This window comes from Aythya ferina (genome assembly GCF_964211825.1).
Source record: "Aythya ferina genome assembly, chromosome: 1".
Lineage (NCBI taxonomy): Eukaryota > Metazoa > Chordata > Aves > Anseriformes > Anatidae > Aythya > Aythya ferina.
This window is the reverse complement of record NC_140296.1, coordinates 45,936,502-45,950,335: the sequence shown is the minus strand read 5'-3', so window position 1 is coordinate 45,950,335 and position 13,834 is coordinate 45,936,502. Positions and strand designations below refer to the sequence as shown.

General features: G+C 35.9%; 1 protein-coding gene across 2 annotated transcripts in view; it reads right to left on the bottom strand.

The window, feature by feature from the left end:
• Positions 1–13,834, bottom strand: part of NDFIP2 (Nedd4 family interacting protein 2) — a 47,341-nt gene that overhangs the window by 13,325 nt on the left and 20,182 nt on the right. The window contains exons 3-5 of one of the 2 annotated variants that reach the window (XM_084505525.1): positions 13,051–13,178; positions 8,607–8,666; positions 5,480–5,567 (exon numbers count right to left, since the gene is read on the bottom strand). In XM_084505525.1, the coding sequence (XP_084361651.1) occupies positions 5,480–5,567; positions 8,607–8,666; positions 13,051–13,178 (276 nt within the window). The remainder of the gene's footprint in view (positions 1–5,479; positions 5,568–8,606; positions 8,667–13,050; positions 13,179–13,834) is intronic. The other variant, XM_084505526.1, reaches the window with a different exon arrangement.

Here is a 13,834-nt window from a genome sequence, read left to right as displayed (position 1 = left end):
CTAACATTCAGACTCCTATGTGAGCTCAACTTTCTACTACTGGCCTCTTACCTTTAATAAATTTAAGACAGAAGCAGCTTTACAAGAGGAAGATGGATAAGCTAAAGATATTTTTTTTCTACAGTAAAGTCTTCTTTATATCATGTAGTGCTCACAACATTTTATTTCTTTTTGATTTGTAGTGCAAAAAAACAGTTGAAATACAAAATGCAGGATGTTCTAAATGTTACAGAAGTTTCAGAATTTGACGTTTCAAACAAGGTCATCCATAAACTATTTGTAAAACCAAAGCCCTCTTCTGAGGGGCAGGGGTCAGCATATGATTTTTGATATCAAAAATAATAAAAAGCAAATGTTTTATTCCTCTGCACTTCCAAGAAAAATGAAGTAACACAATCCAACTTGGTTTTGCAAACAACCTTGCATCTATTGGTATTTTTTATACTGTAATAGACATAGGGCAAAGCAAAGATTATGTATGATGCAGTATACTCTGCCATTACTATTTTATTAATCCATCAAGAGTACCACCTCTTTCAAAAAAAGGTTTTTTTGTGTGTGTAAAAAGTTGATATCATTTTTATAAGCTCCTTTTAAGTACTGAAAGGCCATAATAATGTCTCCTAGAGCCTTCTCTTCTCCAGTCTGAACATTCCCAGCTCCCTCAGCCTTTCTTCACAGCAGAGGTGCTCCAGCCCTCTCATTACCTTCATAGTCCTCTTCTGGACCCGCTCGAACAGAACTACATCCTTCTGGTGCCGGGGGCCCCAGACGTGGACACAGCACTCCAAGTAGGGCCTCACAAGGGCAGAATAGAGGGGGACAATCACCTCCCTTGACCTGCTTGCTGGCCATGGCCCCGTTGATGCAGCCCAGGACACAGCTGGCTTTCTGGGCTGCAGGCACACACTGCTGGCTCATGTCAAGCCCTTCCTCCACTGGAACCACCAAGTCCTTCTCTGCAAGGCTGCTCTCAATGAGTTCTTCTCCCAGCCTGTACTCATGACTGGCATTGCCCCAGTCCAGGTGCAACACCTTGCACTTGGCCTTGTTGAACCTCATTAGGTTCACATGGGAACACTTCTCAAGGTTGTCCTTTGGATGGATCCCTTCCTTCTGTTGTATCAACTGCACCGCTCAGCTTATTTTCATGATACTAAACATAGAACTGGTCTGAAAACACATGCTGGTTCCAAAGTTTAAGTACAGGTCAAGTCTATGACATGATTAAAATGGCAACTATATACACATAATGAAACCATGCTCAATTATGTCCTTTATTCCCTGCTTTGTCTGTCCAAATACTTGTGTTTTTTTTTTTCTTAAATATACAGCAAACACCAAAAGATCTTAAAGTTTCATACCTTGCCTAGGTTTACAAAGCATACAGTAATAAATCTTTTCATGCACCACCAGAAAATGCTCTTCCCACTCCTGCATAGAATTTATTCCATTCCTGAATTGGTATACATTTTTCCTCCTTCCTGGTGGCCTCACCTTAAGTCTGCTGATGATCAGTAACAGTATTTGCTACCAGCCTCTTTTTTTTTTTCTGCTCAGTGATGAACATTCAAAAACTTCCCTAGGCAGTTTATCTTTAGCACTTCATTACCCATGTTGGTAAATTTCTCTTAATGCCCAGTTGGAAGCTTCCTCATTCCAATTATTTTGTATTACATCCAATGCATACGTAGAAACCACAGAAGTCAATTTCTTTCTGCATAAAGAAGTTAGGTGATTGTGTGCCAGGCTCCCTTGATGATCAGAGGCAAACGAGCACAATTCCTTTATCTCCTTCCAACATTTGCTATTTCAGTCAAACGACTTCCCCTTAGTTTCTCTTGCATGACTAAGGGAAACCCGCATAGCATTAATACATGCACAAAGAAGTCAGGTTTCCTAAATTCACACCAAGGAATCTTCCCACTGGCAATTTAGACCATGCTTACCATTTCTCAGGAAGCATACAACAAGAGGCTGTTCTAATCTGGGGCTTGTGCTACAATTCTGCCTCCCAATTTATGCCTGTTTGCAATGCTCCGGGTAGATATCCTAGCTTGTGTGCAATTTATTGTTCATTTGAAGCACCTGCTAGGTTTGAAAACAGCGTGGACATTAGTTTCTGAACTACTGTTATGGGTGTTTTCTGTTCCAATATAACATCTTGAACTAAATTTACATTTACATTTCTCTGTATTGTGAGAATTGTGAGATTTTTTTTTTTTTTTTGCTGTTGAGTTGTAGATGTGTTTAAATTGGCTGGCCACGTTATTCAAAAGTGAATCACATCTCCAGATGAGAACTTAAACTTCAGCTGTCTCAAACATTTTTCTCCTTTTCTACCTCCTTATCAACCCATTTGTGAGATTCGAATTAATATTTAGTTTTTCCAGAACAAGGATTGCCCAAAGCCCTCTTCCATAGTTTCAAAAAATCCAGATGAATTCCACAATTATTTTGGGGTCCACAGGTGAAAATGCTGGTAATATTCTAAAGTACTCCTTAAATACAAGGGAAAAAACTTTTATTACTGTCACTTAGCCAGGATAAGCCAATCGGACATGATTCAAACTTCCGCTATGTGCACAGTAAGTAAAAAAAATAAAAATAAAAAAAAATTTTGGGCATGACAGTTACTTGCTCTGTCACCATTACAGCCATGTTCAAAACGATAAGAAACAGCTCACAAGTTTCTCCATTTTGTTATGCATACAAAAAGTTACTCTGAGTAACGCACCTACTAACTTCTTTCACTGGCATTCTGAAAAGTTTATGCTATGCTGTATAAGGCACATCTGACTAAAATACATAAATGAAAAATATATTAAGTGGTCTGGTGGCATAATTTGCTGCATTGACTTCATAGATTAATTTAGCTCCACATTAGAAACTGACAGACACCAGCCCTGACCATTGAAGAGCAGATTGTTCACTTATCAACATAATCACAGATTTCAAAAGTGACAGCAGTTTCTTAAAACAGTTTCACCACTTCAGCGATAAAATAGGTCAGTTTCCAAATTTTTCTACAAAGTTTCTGAAGGAAGTGTTCAAGCAAAAAGCACACAAAACCCAAAGACATTTTACAAACACAGAAAAGATGCTCAAAATACCTGCTCATGTAAAGGAATTTTATTCTTTAAACTATATTGTCTCCTTTTCTTTAGTTATACTGAACACAACGGTATTTTTTTCAACTTAGATGAGAAACAGATTTGTAACTTGCACGCACCAAGATCCAAAATGACAAAATAGAAGAGACATCTGGCCACTAGATGGCCTCAAGACAAATATTTTTGCAATTTAGGCAGCTACCACTAGATGGCAGCTACTCATCACTAGTTGATTGTAGGCAAGAACAGTAAAAAATGTATTTGATTACACTTTGGTTGAATAAAATGAGGTAATAAAAACTAAATTCTGTTTTTATATTTAAAATAAAGGTAATCAACCCCCAGGATCTTACTACAAGTGTTGTACCTAACAGTCACAGAAAGGATGCAGGAGAGCTCATCCACAATGAGTCATTCTTTCCACAATTCTCTTACTACACCACAGCTCCTGATACTGTTGTCCTGAATTTTAACTACATGATGAAATTTACTCTAGATTCTCAGTGTTCTGCCACCTTTGCTTCCAGCATTTAAACATATTCCAGCCAGGAAAAAAAAAAAAACAACAAACACATATAGCTGTTCCGAAAATTTCACTTCGACTCCCACTCCCTTAAGTCTACATAGATCTAACCTAAATTAATTAAGTTAAGCTAATTTTTTATTTAATTCTCTAATCTCACCATGTAACGTCCATTTTCCAAGTTTTTTTCACATCTATATATGCAACAAGTTTTCATTAACTCCTCATACTGCGAACACAAACACCAAGTAAACTATATACATTCCCATACATAACTGGTATCCAGTACCAGTTAACACAGAGACCAATTAAGCATATGTTTTTATATACACCTTGCAACCTGTTTTATTTTGAAAGCACTCATTTTATGCATTTCATTCAAAGATGATCAGAGTTGGCAGTTATATACTCTCAAAATGATCAAGAAGAAAAAATTATGATCTACAGGGTATTTTTGACAAATATGCAGAAGTAGTGCTCTGTGCAGTCAGTCTCAGATAAATGACTGATTTGAAGAGGAAGAAGCCAGTTTATCTGAGTTAGCCTCTCCATTCTTGAAGATGTGTACAAGGTTCTGGGTGTGCAGTTTTGGCCAACAGCATTTGATTATCATTGGATTCTTTGCTTCTGTATAGTATGAATGTTACTTCTACTATAGTCCTAACTGCAAGCTAACAAGTCTTTTTTAAACTCTGATAAAAAGGACTTAAAAACATTTTAGACCCAAAAATTCACCCACTTGACCTCCCAGTGCAGTGCTAATGAAGGCCTGGACCAGGACTTGCAAGAGCAAGTTCACACAATAAAGAACTTACACAGTTAAATACTAGGTTAAACACAAGACATTGCAGCACATAGGGCAAGGGAAGAAAAGAGAAAAATGAATAAAACCCTTCACCCCCAAGAATACATACCCTTTTTATGGTCCAACCACAGAGAGAGGTCAGACTACAAAAGTCACTTTGTCACTGTACATATATATTTGCATATTTGCTATGAGAGATATAAAAATTATAAAAAATTATCCGAAGATGCAACCCCCAGTTGTCCTAGTGATTTATATATCAACACTAAAGAGCTTTCATAAAAAGTTCTATAACCTGTACCTCTAGCTTTTAAATCAAGAGACTACAAAAGACATAAAAGGTACATGAACTAAAATGAAATGTAGGTTGAAAGACAAAGGGGATTTCAGTAGATAACCAATCAGGTTTCATCCTGATGAATGCTAAAACGAACAGCAGCATCCCCCACATCAAACTTTCATTAAGGCTGCCAGAGAAGCATTTCAGAACAGGGAAATATCTTTAGAAATGATAAATAAATATCCAAGTGGGAAAACGAACAGCTTTTTTCTACAAGTAATTTCCAGTGGCTAAATCCAAGTTTGCTCAACACAATAGGTAAGTTATAAGACAAGGCATGCACAACATACACAGGGCCTGAATAATTGTAAAAGTAGCACCAGCAGCAATCACATATTACCTAAGACAGTACATATTTATATGCTAGTGGTTAGTTTAACCTGAAAATAAGTGTGGCTGGATTTGTTCCATAATTAACTTAATTCACTACACTAACACAAGTACCTTTTATATGGTACATCATTTCTCTCTAAAATTTCTAAGACCTGATGGCCAGATTTCTGTGATCCAGCCTTTAAATAAGTGCAACACACTTGCTACATCTGGAACAGTAAGTGCTTACATCTCTGTACAAGTAAAAGTAATAGTAATTCATTACAGTACATTAATTCAGTTTATCACAGTTATCTTTCATATTCCATAGAAATAAGGTAAAATTAAGATATACCTCAATAGGTCTGCAATACCAGATAACTTACTGAAAAATGCCAACATGAAGATGCCATCATTGCCCACTCTAAGCTGATCTGCATCACTGAAATCATCTCGTGGTGGATACTCTTCTTCCTGGATTTACAGGTTAGCGATAATTTAATTAAAAGTATAGAATAACTATCTTTAGGACTAAATTATTGTGTTTCTAAATCTAGAAAAAAACTGACATTTCTGTAATACATCTATATCAAGGAACTCCAGAAGAAAAATAATTCAAATCAATAAAAGAGGCTTATTGGTGCTTATGTTGACAGAGCCCAGAATTAAATCAAAATTGCTATAGAAGATACATACATATCGTATATTCATCTTAAATGAGAACAGAAATTATTTCAGATGAGTACTTTAAAATCAAAACCAACAGAATTCCCCTTTCTTATTGAAACTATCTTGGTATGCAGCCAAGATGTTAAAAACTTAATTGGATAAAATCATTACATAGTATGCTCTATTTTTTTTTCCTGACAGAAAGGCCTTTTAATACTTTAAAAACTATGAAGATTTAGAATAAGGTGTATCTTAATATTGCTGATGCAAAAGCACAGCACTAATCAATTTATAGATTATCCAACAACCTGCTGCAAAACAGACATAAAGCAAAGAAAATCTCTAGGGACACTAGAGGGCATGAGTACGTTAAAATTGTTTTAAAAACTTCTAAACTCAGGAAAGACAATTATTAACTTACACAAAAGTAAACAGAGATATCAGTCAAACCAATGCATAAATTTCTCTGGTCATGTCAAAATACTAGGTCTTAAAATACAGAAATTATGAGTTTGTTTTGTTTTTCAGTGCTTCATTGTCACAGGACTTGGTAAATCTTATGTACTGTTCTGTAGGCTGGGAAGCAGTTTTCTGTATGACAGCTCTCACTAAAGAGAGCATGATGAAAACTATAAAAAACAGTTAAACAATATGTTAAGTAAACAACAGAAAAACAACACAGGATGATACAAGTCAAATAATGCTGCCAGTAACAGTAGCAATCTGGTCTAGACAGAAGCAGAAGTAATATTCTTTGACTTTTCCTGTACTTTTTCTCCAACTGATGATCTTAATGACTTAGAACTGAGGTAAGAAGTATCCTATTAAAAATAGTAATAAAAAATTTTATCAAGGAAGATTAAAGATTTATTTTGCTGATTGACCCAATTACTAATGAAATAATGTAATTCTGATTTTAACATTTTATTCACTGACTGCACCAAATGTTACTTTATGCGTGTTTTATCCATATATATAAATATATGGATATATTCATAATTTAAAGGGCATTAAACAGTCACAATGATCTAGAGCTCTGTCATGGGATTGACATATTCACCTTTGTGAACAGTGCAGATTAATCTACCAGGGTATAGTGATTACAGTTAGAAGTATGCTAGAACAAACTGTACCAACTCCAGGCAGCCAGCACTACCCTTCATAACATGGCCGTGAAATTCCAGCTGTTCTCTTTCCTTTCAGAGTAATTAACCAGGCCTCTGTATCACAAGGTATTTTAAAACCATTGCTTTTCCAATGAAATCACAAAAAGCTAGTCCAACGCAATCTTAAGAAGCCATAATTCAACTATATACACTTTCAAATGTCCCTAAATGGTCATCTTAAATGATTATGAAAATATCAGTTTAGCACAATTTTGCTACAGCTGCAAGACTGATGGGGAAAAGTAAAAGAAGGACTAAAGATACATTAAATAAAAGACTACATTTGAACATGTTTGTATCAGAAACATATGGCTCAAAAGTTCGGACTATTTTCAATTTTAATTTCAAAAGCTCTGTAAAATAACGTTTTTTTTTTTAAATAATTGGCTGGCTACTGTTCTTCATACTGGCATTTCCACAACAATTATCAAATTTGCTCTACGCAAATTGTTCCCTCTGAAAAACAAGATTTGCCTTAGCTACAGTAACAATTTTAACAGGTTTCTCTATATGCATGTTGCTAAGGCTTACATGTGTAAGAAATGTGAATCAGTAAATAATCCAGGGACATGAGAACAGGCATTTGCAATAAGCATGAACAACTTATTGCACTCTATTGCAAAAGACAATGATAGTAAACTAAGCTCTATTTACTGTCTCCAAAAATTGGCATATTGAAATTACCAGAATCTTTAACAAAATGAAATAGTTTCCTACCTTTAAACTAGATTCAGCCCTTGCTTACATCACTTAGTATCTGGTTTTACAGTCAGTCCCACTGCTCAGGTCCCACTAATATAGGCTGTCCTTTGCAAGACAGTGCTCTCATTTAATCTAGTTAACGTCAACAGTCTTAACTTTCCTTCAAAGTATAATTGTTTGCGACCTTTTTGGTCCCATTTTTGAGGAATGAAAAAGGGACAATGCAGAATGACTCTGTCCTCTCAGCTGATGCTCAGAAAATAAACAATTAATGACATTTACTGAATGAGAATGATTATATTTTCTTCTTTGTGAGAATGTCATTGATATCTAGTTATATAGAGAGACAAAGAGTTATCTACACATAGTTTATACATATACACATACAAACTATTGATTTTTGACAAAATTAGCCATTGTAAGGATCACAGAGAATTCATTTGATTGTTAAATATACTGAAATTTGTATAAACAGAGAAAATTTGTATTCCTATAACCAGGAAAACAGTTAAATAGCAAAATATATTATCAACACGAATATCAAACAAAGGAACTTCTTTAAGCTAAAGAACATGAAATAGTACACAGCATCTATCGAAGGCAATCCTATTAACTCCTCTGGAAACAGTGTTCTCTGTAGCTATCTTACAAAAAGAGGGCTGTGGTTCCCCCCCCCCGTCAAGGTTTTGTAGCTTCTTTTAAATTGAAGCCTAGCACGGCATACTGTGAGAAAAACACCTTTACTCAAGGAAAGAAACAGTGTTTTCAGTAACCCTTTGGATAGCTGAACTGGTAACTCTTCTCAATGCAGAGGATTTACAGAGAAAAACTTCATGATGATATCTTCACGCATACAAAACAATATGGAGAAGTTAAGGAGGAGGAGGTGTGGGAGGCATAATGAAACCCAGAAGCATTTGTTTGCCAATAGGAAAATTCATAGTTAAAGTCTAAACTAGAGAGAACTATACCATACCTCGGGACGACTGAGGAATATTTCATCAAACAGACTCCTAGACTCCCTAAACTGGGCGTGCTAAGCATGTAAAAACAGAAAAATGTAAGACAAATGCAACTGAAGAGCATTAAGTAAAAGCCATTCATTGCAACATACAAACAAGCCATTTACCTGTTAGCAATATGTTTGCCCATTTAAATTAACCTTTTTAAAATGACCTTTACAATTTGAAAAGGAAAAAGATGAAAGCCAGCATAACTAATGCTATCACAACCGATGACAAAGGATTGCTACAATTTCTTTGGTACATTGAGCTAACTGGGAGAATTTGAAAGAAATAAAAACATAGATTTTGTGTAAATATTTAAGATTAAATACACAAAATCAAGCACAAAAAGTATCCATAAATTTTAAGTTTGGATTGTTCATACAATCTATGGATGCAGGGACTACGAAGTCTATAATGTGATCACAGTAATTTTTTTTTTTTCATATCATCCCTACCTCATTCAGGAAAGAAGTATGAAAGTAGTTCATTAAATGTGCTATCTTCTTATACCATTTTCCTTTCTTTTGCTCAATTAATAGGTTTGAAGCCTTCTTTACTGCACACTTTCGACTGTACCATGAAATAGTTATCAGCTTCATGTGTCACTCGAGATAAAGGCTCTGCCTCTGTTCACATTATAGTAGTGAAGAAGCACTATATCCTCATTTTACAAGCAAGAAGCTAGAGGCACATCGTAACATAACTTACATCCTTAAAACACTAACTTCATAAACCTGAAAATTAGAAATGGAAAAAATACATTATGTAGTTTGTGTACATTTTGCAAAGTGTGTAATACAGAACTCAGACGCTGCATGCAGATGTCACTGCTTGTGATCTCAAAGATAATGAAAATGAGAAAATAATTGCAAGCTAGTAAAGTCCACGTGACTTATTCTTCCACAGGTATGTAGAGCTAAGGATCAAAATCCTTCCCCTCTGGATGGCAAACCACCACCCTAACCATAATGTGACTTTTTCCACAGTCTTAATACCAAGTCTTTAATATAGCTTGTATGTTTATGCATGAGTGTGTGCTGAAAGGGAAAAAAAGAGGGGAAAAAAAGGACAGAAAAAAGAAGAAAAAACACAGAAGCAAAACAAGCAGAAACCATCAAATCTGAGATCCTTAGCAGTCTGAGGCCCTTAGGTACACTGAGGCAGCTTCTGATACAGTACTGCCTTAGCCTACAACTTTCCAGTTAATTTCTGCTTTGGTGGAATGATGGTGTGTTCCTACTCATTCTTCATATGTACGTGAAATTTATAAGAATGTCACCTAAGTGTAAGCACTTGCTGTGTTCCTCTGTGCATGTTGGAAAAGCATGCATACCAACAGGCTTCATGCAAAAGTTCGTTTATCCCTTTGTCACCATAACCTACTCTCCTACTTCTAAAATCTAGATTCCTCCTCACCTCCATTTTACTTACTGTTCTTCTGCCTTGGCAATTCTTTCTTTACCGATTGACTGCTCAATCATTTTACTCACTTTTTTTTTTTTTTACTATGTTCATATTTTCCAAATACAGTCATTTCCCTTCTTCATCTCCACAAGTACCTCCTCACAAAGCAACATAATCTTATCAGTGTTCCTTCTCCATTCCTATTCCCTTCTTCTCACTCACCCACTTCAGCTGCTCTTCCAGTACTACATTTTGTCTTCACTTGGTTTCCTTTCTCCACCAATCCCAGTTTATTCTTTTCCCTCTTGCTTCTCATTAAGATTGCTCTGTGCTCCTTACATACCAATGCTCTCCATTCAGCTTTGCCTTTTCTCATTTTGACTTAGACCCATCACCCTCACCCTGCCTGTGCTCACTAAGTAACCTCTTTGACCAACCAAAACCAGACTACTCTTCACAAAACAAAAGCTGTAAGCTTTAGAGCCTCGGTCTTTGTCCTTTTACCCTTCTACCTAATACAAATAACCTCGTGGTTATGTACTGATCAAAGGCCAAGAATAATAAAACTATGTCACAGCACACCAGAAACTCACAGTTCCAGTGTTTTCACCAAAAGTAGTCATGAGCAGTCATATGGTGCATTTACTTTTAGCCTGATAATCCTATTCTGATACAAGACATCTACAAATGTTCTCTGGTGACAAAACATCTGCAGTCGCATCTCCTTCAGACTTATGAGCAGTCTGTCTTCCACGAACAAGTTCAATCTCCACAAATGTATTAAAGCTGTATGCATGTACTATGGAAACTCATATTCTCAGTAACTGAATTTGGCCAAAGCCAGGCAGATTTTCTGAGAATGAGAAAAGATGTTTCTGACACAGTGACCTAAACATGTGAGAATTCAAGTGCTCCAAAATAAAAAGGCTTAAGAATACAATTTAAAAACTATTGTTTTTGCTTAACTCTATTCTTAGAATTGGCTGAATCCCAGCCTGAGGGTTTTTTTCCCAATTAAATTCAGGTCAGGGACAATTGCATTTAAGTCTAAAGCTTTCACCCCATAGGGTTCCAGATGTACAAAGTTAAAAGCAACAGGAATCTTGCAAGAAAGTTGCATGTGCCCCATCTGAAGTGTCATAGGACTGGTAACAGTACCCTTAAAATTAAGGTTTGGGTTGCTAATGTTTTGAATTTAAAGGTTTTTACATAATTTCAGATTAAGGGTTTCTTTCGGACCAGTATTTCATCATAAATTGTACTTATATTACAAGCAGTAACAACAGACGACTTAATTACTCTAACAGAAGCACGGATTAAAAGGTTACAAGATCACCACCTCCTAGCAGGAACTTGGCAAGTAACCATGAAAAATATTCCAGATTCACTGCTACATTTAGTAAAATAGACTTGTACAACACCTTCACTGGTGATGTTACACAAACCCATTTTAAATTTAGCTGCATATACTGATTACTGCATGGCAATCAAGGAAGAAACCAACTCCACCTGTGTAAGTAAAAAATTTTTCTATTCACAGGCAAAAATGTGCCCAACAGCTACAACCCAGTCAGTAAGATTTTAGAGTCATAAAATCATAGAATGGCTTGGGTTGGAAAGGACCTCATAGATCATCTACTTCCAACACTCCTGTCATAGGCAGAGATGTCACTCACTAGACCAGGTTGCCCAGGGCTTCATCTAACCTGGTCTTGAATGGGGTATTCACAACCTCTCCGGGCAACCTATTCTCAGAGGGTGGTAAAGCACAACTTTAAAATCCATCTGAGGTGGTGAGGAACCACCTTATAATCCACCTCAAATCACCTTGTTCTTAAAGTGGGGATTTCTAGTGAAAGCACTGGAAGCCTAAATTAAATACAGCATATTATGGCCAATCCTATCAAATAGCAGAATCTCTTTTTCTCTCCCAAATTTTGAAAGGTGGAAAGAACAAAATCATCAATTACAAAACTAACATTTAACATTAATTGCAGATATCAAACTTTTGGTTTTACTTTGAGTACTGCATTCTTTATAAGGTTAGTTCATACGAAATTAAAAACACTGCTTATATACCGATTCATTTACTGTTTAGTATAACTTGGGGTGCATGATTTTATGTTTTTATTTTATTTTTAAGTCATAGAATGGGTTGGGTTGGAAGGAATTCTATAGATCAGCTAATCCCAACCCCCTGCCATGGGCAGGGACACCTCCCACAAAACCAGGTTGCCCAAAGCTCCATCCAGCCTGGCCTTAAATACCTTCAGGGATGGGGCACCCACAGCTTCTCTGAGCAACCTGTGCCAGTGCTTCATCACCCTCTCAGTAAAGAATTTCTTTCTTATATCTAATCTAAATTTACTCTTTCAGGTAGAAGCCATTCCTCCTCATCCCTGAAAAAGGGTCCCTCCCCAGCTTTCCTGTAGGCCCCCTGTTGCTGTAATATCTTCTAGAGCCTTCTGTCATTCTGCAGGCTGAACAACCCCCATCTCCCTCAGCCTGAACATTCAGGGATACTTGGAACAACCCATCAAACTTAAGTATTAAAGCTTTCACGTAGCAGGGATTTTTCCTTTTGGAAGATCTCTGCTTTTTGGTATCTTAACCCTTCCAAACTATTGGAAACCCCTTCCTCTCCAAAACTCTACCTTCTTTACTAATTAAATTTTTGGTTTAAATCATCTGAAACACTCAGCATCAGCACTCACTTTAGAAAGTAACATTAATGTGGATACTTAAAAGGTGACAAGATAGTAAATTAATTATTAAAACAGGGCAATATTTGGCCTTCAGAAGTGTTTAGCCAGCTGCTATGCCTCAGAACAGAGTGAATACTATACAGTTTCCATAGTACAGTGATCTATTAAAAAATATACAAAATATATAAAATCATCTGTTCACCATTATTTTTAGCAAATAGGCCATAATACGATCCCAATTACTGTAAACAATTAGAGTATCCTTAGGTTTCACGAAGTTGAAATAAAGAACTCCAACACTTACTCGTTGGGCAACTTCTGCTGCAGCTGCTGCCATTGCTGCAGCTTTGGCCTTCTCTGCTTCATCATATGTAGGAAGAGAGGTAGCTACACTGTATGGAGGTGGTACAGGATAAAACTCATTGTGTGTTTCTGTTCAAAACAAAGAGGTTATGCATTTTTAAACCAGAAAGATGTCAAGAACAATAAGCTTTATGTGCATAAAACTACTTTAAAACTACTTTAAAGTGCATATTCTCAAGAGTCTGAAATTGATTATATGTGGGGTTCAAGTTCTTATAAACTTTTGAAACATTTATTTTTATGCAATTAAGTGGTGAACATATTAATGGTTCTCTTAGTTGCTACTCAAGGCAGAAACCTTAAAATAGATGCTTCAAGAAGCAAACAGTTTATGAAAACAATTCATGAGCTTAGTTATATCTCCAGGTGTTCCAATCAAAGTCTTTTTTTTTTTATAAAATCAGAGACATTCAAAGAAACATCCTAAAAAAGCTTTTAATTTTTAATATTAACCAATTAGTTAAGTATATTAATAATCACACTATATTTTTATTAGCAAGATCCTGTTGCTAACTCCAGTTGTTCCATGAAATTCATTTTCTCCAGATACTCCGTTTCATCATATTCTTTTAAAAATGTTCCTTATATCAAAACAAACCACAGACTTAATTGTTACATATCAAAATAGCAAAGTAAATATAGCATAGAACCACTAATGAAGTGAATAAATCTATTTACAATATACCTCAAGCTTCTGCCTACAGCCAGTAATAGTTTGCACAAGA